Consider the following 23,840-nt stretch of genomic DNA (forward strand, 5'->3'; position numbering starts at 1 on the left):
TGCCTGGTGCTATACTACACGGTTACTGATTTCTTGCATGTCTTCTCTCCTAGCATGGATGCTCCTGTCTTGACTCTGTTGAATCCCTAGCACTGAGATGCCTGCCTGGAGCAAGTAGGTTCTCAACCAGGATTTGTCAAGTGGGAGATGGTGGGTTGCCCTGATCAAACCTGTCTCTCTGAAGTCCCTATCATAAACTGACAAGCAGACATCCCTCTCCTTGGAATGTGGAGAAGCTGTCGAGGTTCACTCGGCAGAAGCCTTGCTGTGGCTACTTCTGCTGTTGCTGTTGTCGGCAGTACCGTTACTCTTGATAGAGCATGCTAGCAATGATGCTGCTCTCAGGGCTCAGGTACACAGCTCTACCATCATGGCAAACCACGGGGCTGAGGACCAGCAATGCGGGTATTTCCCAGACAAGGCACGATGAGGTTGAGGCAGTGTTGGGTTAGAGACTGTTAGGCAGGTGCTTGGTGGGGTCAGTAAGGAGGAATGAATGTTCTCTGTCACTCAGTGACACAGCCTGTTGACGTTCCCTGACCCAAGCTGCCTTAGTCACTGGGCCCCTAGGCCTAGCTCTTCCTGAACAAAGTCTCTTCAGCCAAGAGTCCTCCCTAGTCCTGACTGTCTGCTGGCACCTGCTGGTCCCTCACCAGAGGCCTTCCTGTGAAGTTTTCCTGGCTCTATGTGCCGACTCTGCTGCTCAGCTGCTGTTGCCAGGGGAGGGCCATGCTGTCCACTTCTGCTAGGAAGGCCGCACTGCCTTTTATCTCTGGCCCTGACACTGAGGCAGGGGAAGGACTTGCCGAAGAGGCTTCTGTTGGCTGCAACACCATCCTAACACAGCATCTGTTCCCACACCCAACTAAGCAGGAGAGTGGCAGGACCCTGTGGGAAGTGGCGATGTGGTCCGAGAGAATGGCGTCTCTCAGGTCTCTTCTTAGGTTCAGGGCATGGTGTTTTCTGAGCACAGTGACTCCTGAGGAAACAGGGCATCTGTGCTCCACTGCCTCAACAGACACAGGGTGGGCCACTTACCCAGGTCAGCATCGGTGCTTTTCTTCATGTCCTTCTGCAAGCGCTTGGTTTGCTCTTCCAGCCTGAAAAGCAAGGAGTAGGTGGGCAGCTAGCCTCACGGCACTGGGGCCCCACTTCTCTGCCGCCCCCTCACCTCTCTGCCACCCCACTTCTCTGCCTCAGGTGAGCCTAGCAGGGGAGGAAGTCGCTCTCTGGCAACACCTATCACAGACCACCTCGCCATCCGAGGCTCTGCAGGGCGCAGACCACCCAGAGCCTGTGCACTAATGACCTTCCTACGGCCTGTCTCCTGTTGGAGCTGTCTTCGGTTTGTAGCTGTGTATGGGCAGAGGGCACACAGGCTCCCTGGCTGAGCCTGACCCGGCCGGGAGGAGATAGGGCAAGTAGACCTGGCAGGAAGCACATGCCCCAGCAATCTCCCATCTCACCCTTCTGGAGTTTGACACTCACTGTTGCAGCTTTCCATACTCCCTCTCAAAATCTCTCTCCACCTGTAAGGAAAGAGAGCTCCATCAATGGGGCAATGACAACATGGTGGAAAAAACCTCCCAGCTTACTGAAACTCGCTCCACACCCTCCCCCCAGCCTGCAGCAACAGCACTGTCCAGTCCATACACGCTCCGGCAGATCATTAACAACAGTGTCCCTGTGTTCCCAAACTAATGAAGTGTTTGACTTAGGGAGAAGGCCTCTCCTCCCAGACAGGCCAACCAGGCAAGCTGGCAAGTCTCAGCGGATTGTGCCTGGCTCTGTCACCCCAGGGTGAGATACTGCTGGTGCCCTTTCCTCATCCCAACTCTGATGGCAGTCAAGGTGATCTGACGTGACGAGACCCCACCTAGGAGTCAACAGAGCACCAAGAAGAGGCGAGTCTGAAGTAGCAGGGTTCTGCCGTGTGCCTGAGCAAGTGACTGCCCTTCTCAGCCACGGGTTTCTCATAGACCCTGCTAATCTGCTGTTGGGTATCTGGTATATCAAAAAAGACCTTATGTGGGTTATCAGGTGGGAGCTTGCTTTAGAATGAAGGGGCCCTACCCCTGAGCCGTCAAGGTGTGCATTTCCAGGGGTGTCCAACCCATGGCCCACATGCAAGGTTAGCTAAGAATGTAGCCTGGCACAGAGTTATGAAACGGTTTGTAATTAAAAAAATTTAGCCAGGTGGTGGTGGCGCACGCTTTTCATCCCAGCACCAGAGAGGCTGAGGCAGGCAGATCTCTGTGAGTGTGAGGCCAGCCTGGTCTGCAAAGCGAGTTTCAGGACAGCCAGGACTGTTACATAGAAAAACCCTGCCTCAAACAAACACATCCCCCAATTTATTATTGCTGACATTACTGTGTTTATGATGTACATGTGAGGCCTACGTAGGCATAGTGTGTCCATGGAGGTCAGAGGACAACTTTTAGGAATTGATTCTCTTTCCACTGTGGGTTCTGTTGATAGGAGGCTGTCAAGCCTACATAGCAAGTGCTTTTACCGAGCCATCATGCTGGCCTGCACTTCAGATGGGGAACAGTGACTTGATTGTGTGGTTTTTGAAAGGGAACTCTGTAGATGGCAATGCCATGTCACAAGATCAAAAGGTTGGATTAGCCTGGTTATTTCTCTAGCATGTGGTGCAGGAAGGCGGTTGAGAGGAGTGAACAGGGGTAAGTGAGAGATAAACTCTGAAATCACTAGCTTCTAGTATCTTTGAGCAGAGTGACTTCAACTTGGTCATTACTCTAGCCTCAGTGGCTCAGTTGCTTGGGGGAAGGTAATACACTGCTAGGTGCCCAGCCCATAGTGTCGATTACAGAATGCACATCCATGTTTTTTTCCTGCTCGCTGGGCATGGGAGGGCCACAGCAGCCTGGAGATGCAGACAGAGATGCAGAGAGCAGCAGCCAAAAGTACTTGGGAAGTGGCAGCCCAGTAAGCCCCACTGTGGCTGAGTATGGAATCTCATGCTGGGCAGTACCACATAGCCGTGCCTTCATAGCCCGAAGGATGTGGCTCCTGAGTGTCTTATTTTTCTTCAGATTAGCATTTACTTCCAAAAGGATAAAATGAAAACTAAGTATTTCTTGGTCAGAATCAAACTCTCCTGGAGACACACCTAGCCGCTTGCTCTTCTGGGGTGGTGGGGGCTGAGCCCCTGTGCTGCTGCTTTTGGCTCCCAGCCGTCTCTTTTGCAATGCCTAAGTGTGCTGATGTGTGGGATGTCAGAGAGCACCTGGTCTGCCTGGATGGGGACTGCTTGGGCTTGTACAAAGAGGCCTTCAAGTTCCCAGCCAGGTGGGATTGTTCAGGGGGAGCAGAGCCTCACAGTCTCTGGGAGCAGAAGGTTGCTGGGGTGGCCACATGCAGATGTCACTCAAAGCCACTCCACAGGAACTTGGAAACACCACCTCTCCAAAGAGCCAGGGTGAGGTTCATGGGTCCCTCTCATCTTTCTCCCCAGAAGACAGAACCACTTGGGGTCAGGCCAGAATTCCAGGCCCTCACATTATGGCTGATAGAATAAAGGGACACACTGGAGTTACATTCCAAGGTGCATGTCTTCTGAGGGAAAAAGCCAAGTGGAAAAGATCTGAACATTTTTGAATGCTTGATGCCTCTGCCAAAAGGCAACTGGAGGCCAGTCAACAATGCAAGTGTAAACACATGTGCATGGACTGTCAGGGGATCGGGCTGGGCCAGGCTGCTGAAGGGTAGCCTAGGGAGAATCAAGCCCCAGATGATGCTCCCCACATTCTCCTGGGCCCAGGGTGCAAGGGCAATGCCTAGGCTAGCCTGCCCAGCAAGAGCTCAGCATTTGCTAAGTGAGTGAACAAGCTGAGTTCCTTCCAAACTCAAATTCCTGGTAAAGGGGAAAAGGAGGCCGCAGGCAGGGCTGGGGCTCTGATGCCAGGGTGAAGGCATGTCGGGTCAAAGTGAGGCAGAGAAAGAATTCTGAGATCCATACAAGGATGTTATGGGTGGACAGCACCTCCCCGTCAATATGCTCCAGGGCTAAGGGGGTTTAGAGAGGATGAAGTCTGAAATCGTCGTACCATTGAAGAGGCTCAGTGTGGCTACTTGTCTTTGCCCTGGTTTTGCTATGTACCTACCTGGCTAGGAACCTTGGCTTGTGTTTTCCTATGGGCACAAGACCTAGGGAACCCTTGCATGGAGGGCATGGGAAACTATCTCCAAGAACTCCCCTGTCCTCTAAGATGGAGTGTGTGTGTGTGTGTGTGTGTGCGCGTGTGTATGTGTGTCTGTAGGTATGTCTTTGGTGTATATGTCTATATGTGGTGTGTGTGCATACATATATGTGGTACTATATGTGTATGCGTGTGTGTGTATCTGTATGTGTGTGGTGTGTATGTGCATGTGTCTGTATGTGATGTGTGTATTTTTGTGTCTGTTATCTTTCTCTATGCTAAGATACTCTGAGGCTCCAGAGGAGACTAACAGAAGTTGGAACAGGAGGTATGAATTGTGGTTCTTGTCACAGTGTTAACGGTCAGTCCTTATAGAGAACACGCCATTCCTGTCACAGCCTCAACAATCACGGAATGCATGTTTGCATGCTGGTAACCTGAACACAGGCAAGCAGTGAGAGCAAGGACAAAGTTTTCTTTGTGGCTGGCAGCTGGGCACCCTGAGCCAAAAACCTCCCGAAACTCACTAAAGATAACATGAACATTTCTTCCCATGACAGGGGTGCTATGACTTTCAATAACTGGGCGGCCACATCTATTCCTATCCCAGAGTGCGTCACCAACGTCCAGGGACGGCTGCCAAAGATTTGGAGACATCTGCACAGCCCAGGCCTGTGCTAGGGGTAGAGAGGTGAGCAAGAACCGATCTAGAAAAAGCAGGGTCTTGCTACCCAGTCCTAAGCACCCCTGGAGCTGAGGGAAATAGTCTGAGCAGATGAAAACTCCATTCTGAGGCATCCCTCAGCTTTCATTGTTGGTGAAAGATCAAAGGCCTAGCCCACAGCTTCACTGCACCGGGGAGTGGAGCTGCTGGGACAGGCTGAATTCTTGATGACTTTGGAGGAAATCAAACCAGCTGCCAGCAAGGGTTCCTCACAGACCAGACCCTTATATGCACTGGCTTGTGTGAGGCTCTTCCTATGCACGTGGCAAAGGTACTGGGAATACCCTTACCTTACACGTGAAAGCTAAGGCGTGACAAGGCTAAGGCATGTGCCAAAAGTCACAGAAAACACAGGGGTAGAGCCAGGCAGGAATCTAGGGAGTCAGTCTCTAGCCTGACTCCTTAACAACTACTGGATACTTGCTCGATTTGGGGGAGGGGACACCAGAGACTAAAGGATGACAGGTCCCCAGCAAGGACACAGGCAGCATAGGGAAGAGACAAGGGAAGCTATGGTGGGGCGGGTCTGTACTTCCTGGGAATCTTTGCTATTCCTCAGAGGAAACGGTCTGGGATCCCCTACCCTGACACACCCACCTCCCGGGAACCATAAACCAAGACAAAGAATTCCTCCTCTTTAGCCCCTCCCCCTGGGAACCAAGGCCCTTCCTCCAACAGACTCTGGCAAGGAGCTGGAAAGAGCATTGTAGCCCATCCTGCTCTGGGGATCAAAGCCCCATCCAAGAAAGATGAAAGTCCTGGTGTAGGGAGGGATTTTTGTCTTCTTGTTTGCAGTGGTGAACAGAGTGGGAATAAAAAAAAAAAAGAGACCCTTTTCAAAACGACTTGTCTTTTGGATCTGCTGGGATTACTCTCTGGAGGCTCACAGCCACGCCCTGCGCTTCTTGGAGCAGCATCTGCTCATCTAGACTTTCATGGAGGGGACACTGAGTCTGCTATAGCCAGCCTTTGCACGAGGCAGAGGGTGACTCTTTTAAGTTGAGCCCAGCTCCTTTTCTGTGACCTAACTTTGGACTTCCCGAAGACAGAGGCATGGGTCAGATGAACTGGACTTCCTGCCAAGCCAAAGAGGGATCTTTCCTTTAGTACTGGTGGCGGAGCAGGGGAGGGAAGGAGGGTGACAAAGAGCTTGGCAGGGGCTCAGATGATGCGTGGGGGTGGGGGTGGGGGGGTGAGGTGGGGTGTGGGAGGGGCACAACACTCTAATGTAAAGATAGTCCTGGACCTTGGCCGTCGTGATGAATATGGCTTTACTCATGCTAAAAACCAAGGCCTTGGGGGCTGGAGAGATGGCTCAGGGGTTAAGAGCACTGGCTGCTCTTCCAGAGGATCCAGGTTCAATACCCAGCACCCACATGACAGCTCACAACTGTCTGTGACTCCAGTTGCAGGGGACCTGACATACTCACACAGACACACATGATGGAAAACACCAATGAACATAAAATAAGTAAAACTTAAAAAGAAAACCAAAGCCCCCCCAAAGCCTTACTTGTGTGTGAGGGGTTGAAGAGGCTACTCTGGATGGATGTGGCTGCATAGCAGGAGTCCACAAAGTATAGATGGAGAAGTGACCAGAGCCATAGACCCAAACTGCAGTTCTTGGGGTGGGGGTGAGGGGTTGGGGAGTTGGGGGTGAGGGGTGGTTCAAATCTAGCAACATCTCCACTGTAGACAGAAAAAGCAGACAGTGGGCCAGATGAGGTCTACTGGCTTCTAGCTCTAATGTTGCAGGATTTGTGACTTTTCCTTTCCCATTTTAGACATAAAACAGGGATAAACATCTTGGGTTCAGAGGTGGGTAGGTGTTAACATTGCACAGAACGACTGGATCCTGGTAGCTACATCAGTCTGTGCAAACAGTGTGGGCCACCTGGAGAAGCTGCCTCGTCTTTTATGTAGTTGAGGTGGCCAGAAAGGCCGGCCTCGGGCACTATCATGGTATGTATATGTGGGGAGTAGTCTATGCTCTAGAGTTCTCCCAGGAATAGGACTGTTCAGATGCAGAGCACTTACACCTGTCCAAAGCTGGGGAAGCAACCAACAGGACCCAGGACAGGAGGCCTCTGGTTCTAGAACCACATGACTGAGAGCAAGATCCAGGGAGCTGACCTTCCAGCTCCCTAATGTGCACGGTCAATGCTTAGGTCCTGGCCTGGGAATTAGCTTACTGACAGAGCACTTGTCTAGTGTGCATGAGTCCTAGTTCACAATCTCCAGAACTGAGAGAGAGAAAACCCAGAAGGGTGAGGTTCCATGCAGAGGTGACATGAGGCACAATCGAATCTCAGGCGTAAGAACTGAGTTACTCACGGTTTTGGGAATAATCTGTTTCTTGGGCTGCCCGATCTTAAACGGAATCCTGTAAGAGGGAGACACAGAGGGATACTGTGAGAAACGGGGAAGGCTGGGCGGCAGGAGAAGGTGCACGGAGTGGATTAACACTTGGTCCCCCAGTCCTCGTGGGAGCATGTAAGCCACTAGTACCCAGTTTGGTTCTGGGAGAGATCATGCTCCATGTAGGCTCTTGGTCACTCCTGCCTGCCAAGAATGTCATTCCTATTAGTGGTCTGTCACTTAAGCACACCACAAAAGTGGGGGAAGGGAGACACCTTGAGGCTCTGCAAATCTTGCTTTGAGAAACTGCTAAGTGAGAACCATGGCTCCCTATAATGGCTATCATTCTTGGAAACATGTTCTTTAAGAAAGCCCACAAACACCCCTCCTCTTCTGGAAGAGGTACTCAGCTTCCCCACAGGGACTACGGCGTATCTTGTAGGGATTCTGGGGATGCCGAGAATGACAAATCCAGGAGCATTTTTAACTGGTTAAAAAACAGACAGGATGAAACGTGGCGGGCTTGGTAAAGACTCTGCCCAAGCCTGCCTTGAACTTGCTAAGAAGCTTGCTTACCAGTTCTCACGTTAATTTGGAAGAAGTTAAGACACAAGGGAGACCATGGGACTGGGACTGGGAAGTGAAGGCGCAGCCCAGCTTCTACTCCAGCAGGCTGCTCTACGCCACTGGCTGCTGCCCTCGCCCTTTCTTGCTCTCTCAGTAGTGAGTGGATCGATTGACGCATTCTTCCAGGTCCTGACAACATGGACCCTGTTAGTCCATGTCAGTGGCCAGGGGAGAACATCAACACTGTTCATCCCAGTGGTGACGGAAATCATAATGTGTCTCTCCTACCTGCCCTGTCCCCAGGCCAGAAGTGAATCTAGGACCAGCTCTGGGAAGAACCCCAAAGACAGCCTCTCAGTACTCTCTCTAGGCTTCGGGGCCCATGGTGCCAATGCTGTTCTGACAACCCTTGGGCTCTGTTCCCATCCTTCCTTTTAGTCATTCTCCCGCACTCGCCTCCACCTGGCCCAAGTTGACCAACACTGCTGCTAACCCCAACGGTATAATTAACCACCGATAATAACCCCCAGACAGCGATCTGGTTGAGGGGATGGGCTGGCCTGAGTCATGGTGGTTTAAATTTAATTTCTGGAGGACATCCTGTTTATTGTTAACCCAGCCCCATAATTTGGAGAGTTAACCCTTTGGGGTCTGGCTGAAAGCAACGTGTCTTGGGCTGTGTCATAGTCAGATGGGAAGAGGTTTGTTGTGGAACTGAAAACTGGTGGGGGTAGGGGGAGGGATGGGGGCTGAGGGTGTCATTTCAGTTTCTCAGACCTAAAGAGGAAAGAGCTCAGGTGGAGCTGGGTTTTGTGTCCCAGTCGCCATCACTTTCCCTAAGACTGGGAACTGGAGTTGATGGCTGAGGAACAAGTTCCCCCGAGGACTACTCTGGAGGCCACACACACTCGGGTTCTGTGGGAAAGAAGCTGCAATGAGACAAGCGATAACCAGGAAGGAGACGCAGGCTCTGCCATTGAACAGACAAGTCTCTCTGAAACCAGCTGGACTAGATGGCCCTCTTGCTTACCGACAAGGCAGCTATACCCCAAGAATGTGGGGGAGTGGGCTAAGGATCCTGAAGAACCCTCAGACTGGCCCCCACTGGCATGACAGACCTCAGCCAGAGAAGCTAAGAGTTGGTGGCTGTCATCTGCAAGGCCACGGCCTCTCTAACGCTCACCTTGGAACCACAGGCCTTTTAGCGCAGGATGCATCAGAAGGGTTTTTCCCCCTTTCACCCTCTCATGCTGCCAGAGGAAACGGATCTTGGAAGGTTCAATGACAGGTCTAGCGTCCTTGTATTGCTTTACCAGGGCCCGAGCTTCTCTCTGCTGCTCACAGTTCAGTGTTCTCTTCAGGACTGTTCTAGGTACTCATGCCCAGAGTCTCAAAGTCTGTGGGATCAGTTGGGGCTGATGGCTCCTAAGAGGCTGAAAATGCAGGAGAGCCTGTGTGGAGCCAGGTGTTTTAACACAAAGGGTTTATTCACAGATGAGCCAGTCTCCTCTGCAGTTACTGATGGTCAGACACGATTTCATCAGACTATTCGCGTTATTTTTCGACTTCCTAGCTCCAAAGACACGTCCACCTGCTACGACACCTTTATGTAAACATTTTATTCTGTATTTTCAGAAAAATTGTGAAGTATCATAATTACTACGCCCCCTGCCCTGTTCTCCCTTGCGAACGTCTTCTATCAGTATGGTACATTAGTCATGATTAATGAACCCGGAATGGCATATCAAAGTCTGTGCTTTGTTTAGTTACCTTAGTTTCTCCTTAATGCCCTTCCAGAACTAGGATCCCATGCGGGTTACCACACTACATTACGCCTTAACTGCCTCTTGGTGTGACAATGTCTACACTCCCCTTGGTTTTGATGCCCCCCTATTAAGGGGCACTGGTCAGTCATTTTATAGCTGGAATGGCTCCCCCACACCCGTTGGGTTTTGGGGACTGGAGAGATGGCTCGGTGGGTTAAGAGTACTGATGGCTCTTTCAAAGAACTGAATTCGTTTCCCACCACCCACATGGGGCAGCTTACTGCCACCTACAATTCCAGCTCTGGGGATCTGATGCCTTCCTCTGGCCCTGGCAGGCACCCACACACATGTGCCATACAAACACATAACATAAATGAAAACAAATCTCTAAAAAAGGAGAGAGCCATAATTGTCACATCTCCTCACAGACACACTGCAGACATGATACCCCTGCTGCCCCCGACTGAGCCACAGGCTGAGGAAGGAAGGAAGGACTTCAAAGGTCCTCCCACTATGGTCTCCCAGCCCCCTCCTTTCCACTAGGGAGCCACTATTTATTTTACTCATCTATTCAGCATGGCCTCGTGGATATTTTATACTCGGGGTCATAATCCAGCACTGCTTTCTTTTGATAGTAAGAGCTGCTTCAGTCTGGCCACCGACAGCTTTGCAGTTGGTTCCTGTGACCCTCTGACATATTCCCATCAGTGTGAGCACATGCCTGAGTCATGTGGTGCTTCCTCTAAACACACGAGAACTCTGGCTCATCTTGTACCTTTCCTGCTCTGGGCCCTGGCTTGGAGGAGAAACTTCAATCCCAATGTGCCCGACAATGCACTCTAGGCTTTTCTTTGTTGTTCTTTCCTATGCAGCCAACACATGGCTGTTTCTTAGTTTCTCTGAATCTATACTCCTTATTTCCTATCCCAAACTGGGAATTACGTTGTCAGGATCACTTGGATCATAAGGGAAATGGGCATATGGCCACACCACTGAGCATTCCCACCTCCTGGCTAACGATGAGGAGCTCTTAAATCTAGAGCTTTGCTTACTTAGAAAGGTTCACTGAAAATCCAAGGAAGGATGAGAGAGAAGAAGATTCCTTGCCGGCATCATCTCCATCTTTATGACCAGTGTTTCAGTGGTGATATATATATATATATATATATATACACACACACACATATATATATACACATATATATTAGTTTATATATATATATATATATATATATATATATATGGCTGAAAGAAAAACAGCTGAGGCAAATAACAAGTGCTGGCAGCCTCAGTCCTTGTTATGAGAACGTGGCTACTGTTTTCTTCTTTGTGCTTGCTGTAATTCTTCAAATAAGGGAGAATTAAGAAAAGAAAAAAAAAGAGCAACCAAACAACAGCAACCAAAAACCCCAAACACCAGCCCTTTAGTTTTTTTCTTAACTACAAAAATAGCACCTGATTAGTATCAGAAACTTGGAAGACATGGAAAAATACAAATGATGAGGAACACCTGAATTCACTACAAAGGCCAAACCAGGCAGCAAGATGCTGAATTACTATATGGACACACATCTGCACAGACATGCATATGTATATATGTTATGTAGTGCTTCTTTTAACTGTCTATGTACATATGTACATATGCATGTGCACTGATATAACCTTTTAAATAAAGGAAGTATGTAGCATGAACATACTACTAGATTTTTAAATACTAGTTTTTAAATCTAGTATTTAAAAATCATCAGGTTAGTAGCAAAGTAATGGGTTTCATTACAGCATCTTCATACATCTGTGACAAAATACTTAGGTTTCATTTGCTCACCCCCACTGTGCCCTCACCTAGTCAGTCTTTCCTTCAGCGATCCTGTTAGGTGGGCTCCAGCACCCCATTCACTCTCCCCACTTCCCTTATCGCCTTTCTCTTCCATGATCCCTTTCTAATTTTGTGATACTTACACATACACTCATCCTTTCAAATTTAGTTTCTGCACGAGGAAAAACACACATGGAATTTGTCTTTTGGAGACTGGCTTATTTTCCTTAACATAATGACTTCCAGTTGCAACTTTTTTTTTGCCTGCAAATGTCATGATTTCATTTTTCTTCATGGCTGCAAAAATTCCTTTGTGTATATATCCCACATTTTCATTATCCATTTATTTGTTGGTAGAATCACAGGTTGGTTGCATTTCCTGGGTTTTGTGACTAGGACAGCTATTTACACGGGTGTGCAGGCATCACTTTTGTACAGTGACCCAAGAGGGGGGTAGCTGGCTCGGGTGTGGTAGTTCTAGTTTCAGTTTTTTGTGGAGCCTCCATACTGACTTCCACAAGCTTACACTCTCACCAGCATTTACTATAATTGGTTTTCATGTAAAATGCCAATATAGTTTTCATCATCGGTTGCATTTAATTAATTATTATGGATATGTGCACGTGTGGAGGTCAGAGGAAAACTTGCCAAAGTTCTCTTTCTACTGTGTGGGTCCCAGGGACTGAACTTAGGTTGTCTGGTATAGAGGCTAAGAGCCTGTGCCTGCTGAGCCATGTGAGCAGTGCTTTCAGTCAGGGTTTCTCTACTCTCCCGGTATGACCCTCTTGTCGAATTCTTTGGGGCTGGGATTACAGGCAAATGTCACATACCTGGTCAAAATTTCTTTGAATTTCAAAGGGACTACTTTTTTGTCTTCTAATGTCCCAGTATGAAGTCTCCATGAAGCCTGAAGCCACCCTGATTTCTACGCTTGTTATATGGTCCGTTTTTCATTTCTTTAAGCAAGTCCAAAGGATGGTAGGTTTGTCTTGGTGTTTCATCACAGTGTACCTCCTGCTTGTTTTCATCCACCGCGTTGGCTTCTCACTGCGCAGTCTCAGTTTGGCAATCTCTAAGACTTGATCGGCTCGATTCCCCTGCACATTATGTTTCCTTCTGACCTCTGTGGATGCAACTTGCAGCTGATCTACCACTCTTGGTCTCTGATTTTTTTGCTTTTCAACCTTTTTTGTTTTAATTTTATCCTCCTTCCTCTCCCTCCTCCTCCTTCTCTTCTTTTTCTTCCTCCTCTTCCTCCCCCTCCTTCTTCTTCAGTTTTGGTTTTAGACAGGGTTTCTCTGTGTAACAGTCCTGGCTGTTCTGGAACTTGCTTTGTAGACCAGCCTGGCCTTGACTCACAGAGATCTATATCTTCCTCTGCCTCCTGACTGCTGGAATTAAAGGCGTAGTGTGGTTTAATTTTATCTTCTAATACCTGTAGAGAATTGTCTGCATTTTTTTTCTTTTTGCTATCAGGTTTTTCTTAAATTTCACGACTTTAATCCCAATGAGATGGTTTTAATTTAGTGAATTTTGCAAAAGAAATTCAACAGTTAACAATAACTTAAAAAGTGCCTAGTCACTAATACCTCAATGCACTACAGGCTGAGGCTGAAGCCTGGTTTTTTCTTGACTGGTGCATCTTTTGATTCAGAGTTTGACTTTCTGGACTGTCCTTTGTGGTTCACTGATTCCCAGCTGGTTCCTCTCTGGGGATTGTAATGACAGCTTAAAGTTCTTCCTTTCCAGTCTTTATGCCTTGGCTTAAAAGCATTGGCTTAAAATGCTTTCCTTGGATGTCTCACATATATGACTTGGGAACAAAAGAAAACTCTGGCACACAAGGCATTGGTTGATCATGTAGAACAGTGGTTCTCAACCTTTCTAATGCTGAGCCCCTTTAATATAGTTCCTCGTGTTATGGTGACTCCCACTTTAAATTATTTCATGTAAATATCTGATATGTAGGCTATTTGACATGAAGAATAACCGTGTAGCTTGATACACCTTTGTATTTTTATTCCTACTGTTTTGGCTACATGGTCTTTGTCTTTTCACATAAGAATCAGTATCACTTCCTCAAAGGAAAAAGAGAATTCAGTTTTTTCTCTAGTAGAGCTGATTGACATTTGTTTCCTACTACTTACAATTTAGGAAGAAATCATGTTTCCCCGCTAACTGGCAACACATAAATATAAATTTTAAGACTTATGTAAAATTTAGGAAAATCTCATTATTTCTTTTATAAATAAGCTAAGATTTCAGGGCACAGTTCAAGATTTATTATACCATATTAATCTGAGTGCTCTCTGAGTTAGTGACAGTAACTATTTTGTCACTGATATCCTTGTAGGTGACATGTCATGAGTTGTTATCTTTGTTGCGTCTTTCACATTAAACCCACCAGAAATTCCTGTCTTATCGACGTGTTCATGTAAATTGCTCCTGTTCATGAAATGGATTCTCAAACAATTATCGTTAATATTTAAAGCTGACTTTGTCTCCTTACTGATGACTAGTATTGGGTACGAACTGAAAATACTTTGTTATAGTGTTTGATTTCCATTGATGTAATTGCTCACCTTACCTTTATCATACTCATTTTTAAATCCAATTTCCCCTCACTTTTTGTAATGCTGGGAATTGAACCCAAGCTTACCAGGCAAGCATTCTACCAGTGAGCTATGATCCTCAGTTTCTCCTTTAATTTAAAAATAAATCCACAGGTGATTTAAAAGGTACTTTTTGTATAAGTCAGAGCTAGTCATTTCTCATTTGTTTTATTAAAAATGTCCCAAACTGCCTTTACAAATGGCGGGTAAAACATTATAACCTCATCTCCCAGTCCCACCCTAAAAAAGGACCAGGTGATGCCAAAGCTGAGTGACATCAAGGATAATAAAAAATACGAACAACAAACAATAAAAATTAATTATGGTAGACATGCTTTCAGTTTAGAAAAACAGGCCCACGTGACCACAAGGCTAGGGCAGGCAATTGAGAGTTACTGAGGTGAAGTTTTGTTAGTTTTACAGAGTAATCCACCTTTACATCCCCTAATGTAGAGTTCTCTGTCGGAGGCAGACCCTTCGTCCTTCTGCTAGGAGAGAATAAAGCGGAAGGAAGGAGGGAGATGACTGGGCTCTATACTTCATCCAACCCTGGCCTTGGGTCCAGTTTCACCCCACTTCACAGGTACTTAGAGTTACTAGGCTCTGAGCTGCTGGGGTTCTGTAACGGAGGGTGGCATGGTTCTTGGTATTATTGCCCAATGCCAGTTTCAGCTGGTGGGGCTCTGTAAAGGAGGGTGGCATGTTTCTTGGTATTATTGCCCAATACTAGTTTCAGGTCTGGCTCTTTTCCACCTGTACAGGTGGGTGTGAGGCAGTATTTCATTGTGGCTGTGATTTGCATCTCCCTCAAGATGCCAGACATCTTTCTGTATGTTTTCTTTTTTTTTTCTTCTTCTGATGTTCACGCTTGTTTGGTGTCAGGTCTAAGAATCTTTTGTCAAATTCAGTACTGTAAGAATTTAATCCTACAGCCGGGCGTTGGTGGCACACGCCTTTAATCCCAGCACTCGGGAGGCAGAGGCAGGCGGATCTCTGTGAGTTCGAGGCCAGCCTGGTCTACAGAGTGAGTTCCAGTATAGCCTCCAAAGCTACAGAGAAACCCTGTCTCGAAAAAACCAAAAAAAAAAAAAAAACCCCCAAAAAAACCAAAAAAAGAATTTAATCCTACGTTTTCTTTTTTGTTTGTTTGTTTTTCAAGACAGGGTTTCTCTGTATTGTTTTGGAGACTGTCCTGGAACTCGCTCTGTAGACCAGGCTGACCTTGAACTCACAGAGATCCGCCTGCCTAAGGCGTGTGCCATCACTGCCTGGCCTACATTTTCTTATAGGAATAAATAAATATATGCAAGTTTTAGAGTTGGGCTCTCACATTATAGGTCTTTGATCAATTATGAGTTTATTTTTGTATATGGGATGATGCATCTCGTCCTCTGCAAATGCTGTCTCGTTATCTCAGCGGTTTGTTGAAAAGACTCATCTTTCTGTTGTCTTGACATCCTTGTGAAAATACCAACTGGTCACAAATGCAAAGGTATATTCCTCAATTCCACTCCATTAGTCTATTGGCCCAACTGACTGCAGCTTTGGAGTAAGCTTTAAGAGTGGGAAATGTGAGCCTTCCCACTCTGTTCTTCTCAAGATTATTTTAATTATTCTGTGTCCCTTTTCTTTCCATATGAATTTTAGTGGCTTATTTTTCACTCTTAAATCTTGTATCCATTTAGAATTTATTTTAAGTGTGTGACTAGACAGTTGGTTTAACAGGAGTTAAAATTTATCTTTTCATAAAACTGGCTGTGCTGGCACACACTTATAATTTATAACCCCAGAGATGGAGACAGTGGGGCTAGCCAATCAGCTCAGCCTACTTGGAGTTCCAGACCGGTGAGAACCTTCCTCAAAAGACAGGGCACAGACACCTGGGGACAACAGCTAGGGTCTCTGGCCCTGACACACATTCTTGAACATGTACTATATAATCTTTTTTTGGTGTGTGTTGGTATGATTTTTTTTCCCAGATAGGTTCTTACTCTGTAGCCCACAACAGCTTGGAACTCATTCTATAGCACAAGCTGATATTAAATTCACAGCAATCTCCCGCTTCAGCCTCCTAAATCCTGGGATTACAGGCATGTACCACCATGCATGACTTGAAAAAAATCATGTATTCGTGCTAAATATTTCTACTATTCCATATTACAGACAAATAACATGGGCTTAACTATTTACGGTTACAAAAACCTCTTAAACATCAAGTAAAATTGGCCGGGCGGTAGTGGCGCACGCCTTTAATCCCAGCACTCGGGAGGCAGAGGCAGGCGAATCTCTGTGAGTTTGAGGCAGGGCTGGACTGACAGCCTCCAAAACAATACAGAGAAACCCTGTCTCGAAAAAAAAAACAAAAAACAAACAAACAAAAAAACCCAAAAAACAACAACAAAAAAATCAAGCAAAATTATTTTCTTCTTGTTGCATGTCTTTCCGAGGTAATATTTAGGGCTATTTTTGTTTTATTATTCAAGATGAATCATCTGCTATGCTCTCCCTCCACACTAAAACCCTATAAATACCCTATAAATATATTTAATATCATTAGAAATACATCACACTCACAGGACTCTAAGTGTGTGAAGAACCTATATCCATAGACACTAAGTTAACACTTAGCGCAGCAATATTTCCACCTGCTCATTCAAGTTATTTTACTGAGCCCTTTAGTCTTAAGACTCAATTCTTTGTTTCTTTTTCTTTCCTCCCTTCCTTTCTCTTTCTCCCCCTCCCTTTCTTCCTTAAATAGGGCTTCTACATTTATTTCTTTGGCTATTAAGCACCCTAAGTAATATTTAAATGTGAAACTTTTATTCCACATGTATTAGGTATGTTTCATGGTGGTTAATGCCCCCCATAGGATTTTTTTAATTTTATCTTGCTGTATAATTTACGTTGTAACCACTCACCATACCTACATACTTAACCCATATAGCCTAAGAGGCTCAACTGTGGAAAAGAAGCCAATTAGTTTTTCTAAATAGATATAGGGAAATAATGATAAAATGTTCCTTTTCTTTACCAATACTTATACCTACTTCATGTCTAGTTACTATGTTAGCTAGAAGTGGTCTTTTTTTTCTTTGTAAGAATAAGATGGCTTTGCATTTGATCTTTCACTATGAAATCTGAAGGGAGTCACTGTTTTCAGTCAGAAAGCCTGCAAAAAAGGAAATAGCTTTCTGTTGCTAGATTACCAGAACGCACAAAGATTACATTTTTGGCAAGCCACTGTCTTGGCAGCATGCATCTGGGTGAGCAGTTTACTCTCCTATGACGTACCAAAGTGATAAAATGAGCAAATATGTTTCCTAATACTGAACCATCCTGTCATTACTGAAGTGTTCGCTTGGTAAAGGGCACAGGCTAATTAGCCTCTATGTGTCTATGACTTGCTTTCTGATTATAACACATAGCTTATCAAGGACAGGGACTGAGTGCTTTCCTCCTCTGTAACCCTGGCAAGTACTGTTTTAGGCATAGTGCAAATCCTCAGCCCTTTGGTGGGCATTTAATGCATCGCTACTAAGGACTGCCTTTCATGCCAAGTGCAGTGCTAGGTTCTGGGGACATCAGGACAAAAAAGGAAAACCTATGCTGTGACCACATGGAGCTTTATTTCATCCCATAGTGATGAATGATTAAATGAATGAGTAAAAGGAATGTACTGTCCCAAGCTTGGGTCCTGCAAAATACTACACTGTGATTTAGGGTTCCTGAAAACACACAAACAACTCCCCCCACCACCGCACTCTTAGACAAAGGTATATAAAGACCAAAAAAGATAGTGCCCTTTGGGCTTCTAATATGATGTGAGACCAGAACCAAATGGACAAGGAATGCCACCAGCCAGCTGCAGATGAGAGTTGGCCTTTGGCCTCAGAAGTAAAGCCTGGAGAAGTTATCAGAGCTTGAGTCAAATATATATATATATGTATATATATATATTATACACACACACATACACACACATATATATATATATATAATTTTATGTATGAGTGTTATGCCTGCATGTATGCATGAACACCATGTGCCTGCAGAGGCCGGAAGAGGGTGTCAAATACCTGGAAGTGGAGTTACAGATTGTGGTTAGGCACCATTTAAGTGCTGGGAATTGAACTCAGGTCCTCTGCAAGAGCAGCAACTGCTCTTAACCACTGAGTCATCTCTCCAGTCCCTAATGCAAGGCATCATAAAGAGCTGTAGAGGATGCTACAGAGGAAGAGGAGTGTCCTGGGTTGTTGGATATGACCCCATTGTGCCCAAGAAATGGCTAGGAACCGGGGCAGACAGGATATTCCTTGGCAGTGACACGGGGCACACTCCCAGTGGACAGTGGATGATGACAAGGAGGGGACAGGAGAAAGGAAACTGCAGCCCAGCTACATTTTACCATGCTCTCTGCCTCTCCATCCCTGCGGCAGAGTCAGGCTAAGAGAAACGGCTGCTCTGGGGAGGCAGCACGCGAGGGGCAGCCTGGGTGCAGCTGGGTCACAGCAGGCCGAAGGGGCTTCTTGTCCCTCTTGTCCCAGCTTTTCCCACGTTCTCCCCTGGGGGCCAGAGGGGCAAGCAGTAGCCCAGAGAGAAGAGTAAGGCTCCTCCCCCAGGGAATCTCTATGCTCTGGGAGAAATCAAGAAGCTTGTGGCTCTCTCTCTGGCATGACAGTCACTTCTCAGTTCTGCTAGCCACTCTATAAACACAAGCACCAGAGGCCAGGAGAAGGGATATTTTGGTCTCACTAACAAAATGGAAAAGACAGTCCTCAACCTCTAACATGCTTCACCTCAGAAAGAAAACAAAAAGCAAAACAAAAAAAAGTTCCCTGTGTACAGAGGGAAAGGATTTTTTTTTCACAATAAAGAAAAGTCAACAGGATGTTCTCCAAAGCTACAAATATACTTCTTTCAAACAGTAAATATCTCTATTAGCCGCATGATACCAGTTGGCTAATTCTGTCTCAGTGGAACCTTCCAAAAAAGTTCCTGCTCTTGTGTAACATCTATTTACAAAACGGCTCTTTTGCATTCTCCATTTGTTATGTTTCTCAATCTTGTTTCCTCACCCGCCTCTACTGCAGGGGTAGAGACAACAGGCTGACCCAGATGGTGGTTGGGTGGGGATCCCCTGGGCACCCCGGCATATCACTCAATTCCTGCCTTCTTGGGCGCATCCCCTATGCTCATTGTACGCAACAGCTGGGAGTTCAAACTCTCTTGGCTTCACCTGGCTTTCCAAAATTTGTTTCTAGTAAATGGAAATCTAGGCCTGGTGGTGGAGAGAACCCCCAGAATGATTCAGGCTCCCCCATTATGTACCTTTTGATGTCCAGCTGGGCAAGAGACACACAGACACAGAGCTGGGGGTGGGGGTGAGAAGACAGGAGGGCTGAGCAAGAGTGGGCGGTGGTTGATAGTGGCTGAAACCCTGGCTCCCCAGGGAGTGGTCTGGGCCTGAGTCACTGTCTCAGTAAGAGAGGAAGGTGGGCGTGAGGCAGCAGCTTCTTCAGGCCCTGGCCCTGCCCCCATCCTTCATAGGCTGTTTCTGGAGTCCTGTCTGCTTTGGTTTTGAGACCCACAAGGCTACTGCCACATTAACACTCAGAAAAGTAGAGGACCAGGGCCTGGGGCAGGGCCAGGCAGGGTTTATCAGGTCACGTGGCACTGTTGGGACAGGTGCTCAATGGATCTATCTTTTCTAGTTACTATGCTGAGGGCCAGAGAAAGGTCAGTCTGAGAAAGGGCAGGAAGGACACCCTCAGAGGGTAACAATCTGGGCTAAAATTCTCCACCTTGGGGTCTATGACCACAACCTCCTCCCTTGGTAAGCTTGACATGAATCAGCTGTATCCCAAACTAGAGAACATGGCACAGGACCCCTGACCTGCTATTCATTCGAAGAGGGCATGTGCACAATTAAAGATAAAAACCATGACTCTGTGACTTGGCTGACTTGGGACCAGGACAATTCACGGGCTCAGCTGTGATCCCTCCTTCCGGTCACTCCCAAGCTGCCTTCTAAAGAGGAGACTGAATCACATTGAGTTAGGCCATGCAAACAGGGATGAATGCTAGTTAAAGTGAGCGTTTATTAAGCATCTACTATGGTCAGATTCTAGGTGCTTCTGATACAGCGACTCACATGAAGCTCTCTACTCCTGTAATTCACAGGAACAGCACTGGAGGAGGCCTGGGGTTCAAATCCTGGCTGTGTCCATCAGCTGTGACATTCACACAAGTTACCTCAACTTCCTCAGTTTCCTTACCTATAAAATAGGGCAAGCATCTACTCCAGGGTTGCTGAGGGAGCTAAGGATTTTTAATGCTTGAAACAGCTCCTGACACGCAGTCATTGGTGTGGAGAGATTTGCTACTGTGATCAAGCATAAACTGAGGCCTAGAGGGAGGGCTGCACACGGAAATAAAAACACCCAAGGAGGGGCCAGAAAACTTAAAATTGTGTTGTTCTTGAGGCAAGCAGCTGTCCTGGAGCAGACTGTACCAAAACCAGAGCCAAGTTATCCCTCAGTTTATAACCCAGTGGGGAGGGAGAGGTCTCCCTAAACAGTGAAAGGATTTGTCCCAGCAGTCAAGAGGTGCTTAAAGGCCAGGAAAAGAGAAGACAGAAGATTCAAGGTATCTGGTGACGACTGTCTACGAAGCTTCTAATGTTTGACAGACAGGCTATCACCTCTTCTCATTCTAATTGGCAAGGCACAAGGGTAGGAAAGGGCAGGTGCCCAACTACAGTCACCACGGGAGCTCCCAAGGAGCCCACCTCATTACTGTCCGTTTTGTTACCCTAGAAGAGCCACCATTCTGAATCCAGGATTTCTTATTTTCTTTCTCACATTTTCACTACATGTGCCCAAAAGCAAAACCTAGTATCTTTTTCTTGGTCTAAACTTTACATAAGCAGCAAATGTCATTCAGTTGTCGGCTTTTACACTCTGCAGTATATTTCTGAAACACATCCATGTTCATATAGAGACCTATACCTTGCTCTCAATCTGTAGCCCAGGGTGGCCTCAAACTCAATGCCTCAGTGTTCCAAGTGCTGGGATTGCATGTGTGTGCCACACTACACCTGGCTACCTGGCTCATCCAACATGTGACTCCACTATGTCCATATATTTAAGTGGCTGGTCCTCTATAGTGACAAAGCTGGCTTCTGGTATGTGTTTCATCTGGGGTCCAGGCTGCTCTGGCTCTTCCCATTGTACCAGATGCCACAGAGTCTAATTTACCCCTCCAGCCCCCAACAGCCCAGTGATTTCCCACGACTCCTCACCCTCAGATACCTCTTGCCCCTCTGATGGCTGCGAGATGGCACTGTTGATCTAACCTGTTTGCCAGAATCTGGCGAGGCTCCCACTTCTGGAAAGTGACAGTATGAGTAGGTGTTTTTTATAGCTGCCCTGCTGCATTTCTCCTCTCTCCTCTTTCCCCGCTCCTCCTCCTGTCTCTGTCTCTTTTTAGGCATTGGAGACTGAACCCAGAGTCTTTGGCAAGTGCTCCACCACTGAATTACATCCCCACCCACCCCCCCCCTTTAAAATTTTTATTTTTAGTTAAGGTCTTATAACCAAGCAAAACCAGTCAAATAAACACCTATATTTAGGTTGCTGAAGTCACAAGTGCTAGTTAGTAGTCTGAATATTTGTGGCCATATTGCTGCACAGTCAGTTTTCAAACTGGAATCCATGTAAAATACCTATCAAATTTCTTTTTGGGGTGCTAGGTTTCTAATCTAGGGCACATATCAATTTGAACTGTGACACATTGTTTCATACACACACATAGACTCACACTCTCTCATATATATGTATGTATACATGTATACATACATCATATATATATTTATATTTATAAAAAGGAGCCACAAGTATCAGTGGAGATGACTCATTCTTTAAAACATGAAAGAGAAGGCTGGGCGGTGGTGCACACCTTTAATCCCAGCACTTGGGAGCCAGAGGCAGGTGGTTCTCTGTGAGTTTAAGGCCAGCCTTGTCTACAGAAAGAGTTCCAGAACAGGCTCCAAAGATACACAGAGAAACCCTGTTTCAAAAACCAAAAAAGAAACAAAACAAAGTAAGCAAACAAACAAAAAAAGATGCTGAAATATATATAATATATATGTATATATATAATATACATATACATACACACATATACATATATATAGAGTTCACATATACTATATGAAACTTTTATTGTGAATGAATGTATATGTATGTGTGCACATACATATGTGTGCATGTGCGTGTGCAAGTATGTGTGAGAGAGAGACAAAAAAAGAGGTCAAAGATATTTCTAGGGTGCAGGAGATAGCCTTGCAAGCATGAGGACCTGAGCTTAAATCCCAGCACACGTATAAAATGCCAGGTAAGGTGACCAGTGCTGGGAATCCAGTGTGGTGGAGACAGGTGGAGGTGGAACCTGGAGGCTTGCTGGTCAGTCAGCCTAGCCTTATCAGTGACTGCCAGGCCAGCGAGACTTTGTCTCACAAAAACAAAAACAAGGTGGAGGGGCAACTGAGGAACAACATACAAGAGTGACCTCTGGCCAACACACACACACATGCACACACACACACACACACACGCGCACACACACACACACATGCACACACACATGCACACACACACATGCACACACACACATGCACACACACATGCACACACACACATGCACACACACACACATGCACACACACACACACACACGAGTGTATTTTTAACTGTAAATTGTGACAAAACTGTTGAGAAGACATCATACAAGGAGGCTTTCATGGCTTCATTCTTTCTCCTTTCTGAGCTACCCTGTAGGCTGTAGCCACGATAATTTGAATCATTGCTTTTGCTATACTACCTCCCTGCTTAAAAGCCTTCAATTTTCCAAAGGCCAGGCTCAATTTCAGTTCCTCAGCAGGGCATTGACAGGAGTACAAAATGTGTCTCCCAACTAGAGTGCCAATTCCCACCAGAGAAGTCTCTGCCCAGCCATTTTTGACTGCATTGGTCTCCCTACTGACTGTCCCTACCAAACACTCCCCATGTACCCTTGCCAATCACCTTTCCCACACTCTTCTTGTCACCTGGATCTCGTTCTCAGGTCCCCATGGAAACAGCAGGCACTCGGTAGGTCAAAGTTCAATTAAGAGCAGCTTAGAATCGTTCCTGACATCATCCTCACATGTGCTCTCTAGGATTTCCAAGGCGCTTGGTGAAGGAAAGTGCGGACTCTTAGTCTTCCAAATGCCCCTCAATGTTCAGCACCTTTGTGCATTGTCAGTGTTTACATCAGCTGAGTACCATCTGTGTGTATCACACTATACAGCTGCATAGACCCACCAGAACTGAAGAGGTCTTAGAGGAAGAGACGTTTACTGACACCTAACCTCTGAGACCCTCTTCCCTGCCTGGAGAGGGAGACTGAGTTTGAGGAACAGCAATATCTAAGAGGAAGGCGAACGAGCAGGAGCTGTTGTGTCTGCACAGTCTTCATGCTTACCAGCAGACGCCTGCGGCAGAGCATCTTCTGTGATGATCTATATCAAGTCACAGAGGGAGTAAACAGGACCTGGAAAGACCCTGTGAACAATGAAACCTGGGCTTGAACACAGCACTCAACTTCCTAGTCCAATTTAACCTCTATACTTCCTTCTCAAATGACTAGATACCTTCAGCAACACCCCCCCCCCCCCCCCCCAGATTAACGTGGTATGTGGATCCAGGGAGAGCTACAACTCCTGGAGACAGCTTAATTACAGCCACTGTTCTTATTTGTTTTGGATACAGGGTCTCACTGTGTATTCCTGGTTGG

General features: G+C 46.4%; 1 protein-coding gene across 3 annotated transcripts in view; it reads right to left on the bottom strand.

The window, feature by feature from the left end:
- Positions 1-23,840, bottom strand: part of Bin3 (bridging integrator 3) — a 39,918-nt gene that overhangs the window by 13,242 nt on the left and 2,836 nt on the right. Inside the window, exons 2-5 of one of the 3 annotated variants that reach the window (XM_013114048.3) lie at positions 23,529-23,608; positions 7,222-7,270; positions 1,489-1,529; positions 1,039-1,100 (exon numbers count right to left, since the gene is read on the bottom strand). In XM_013114048.3, the coding sequence (XP_012969502.1) occupies positions 1,039-1,066 (28 nt within the window). In that variant the 5' untranslated portion in view covers positions 1,067-1,100; positions 1,489-1,529; positions 7,222-7,270; positions 23,529-23,608. Of the gene's footprint in view, positions 1-1,038; positions 1,101-1,488; positions 1,530-7,221; positions 7,271-8,995; positions 9,246-23,528; positions 23,609-23,840 lie in introns of all 3 variants that reach the window. The other 2 variants (XM_021227718.2, XM_005071012.4) reach the window with 2 other exon arrangements.

This window comes from Mesocricetus auratus, unplaced genomic scaffold, assembly GCF_017639785.1.
Source record: "Mesocricetus auratus isolate SY011 unplaced genomic scaffold, BCM_Maur_2.0 Super-Scaffold_2245, whole genome shotgun sequence".
Taxonomy (NCBI): domain Eukaryota; kingdom Metazoa; phylum Chordata; class Mammalia; order Rodentia; family Cricetidae; genus Mesocricetus; species Mesocricetus auratus.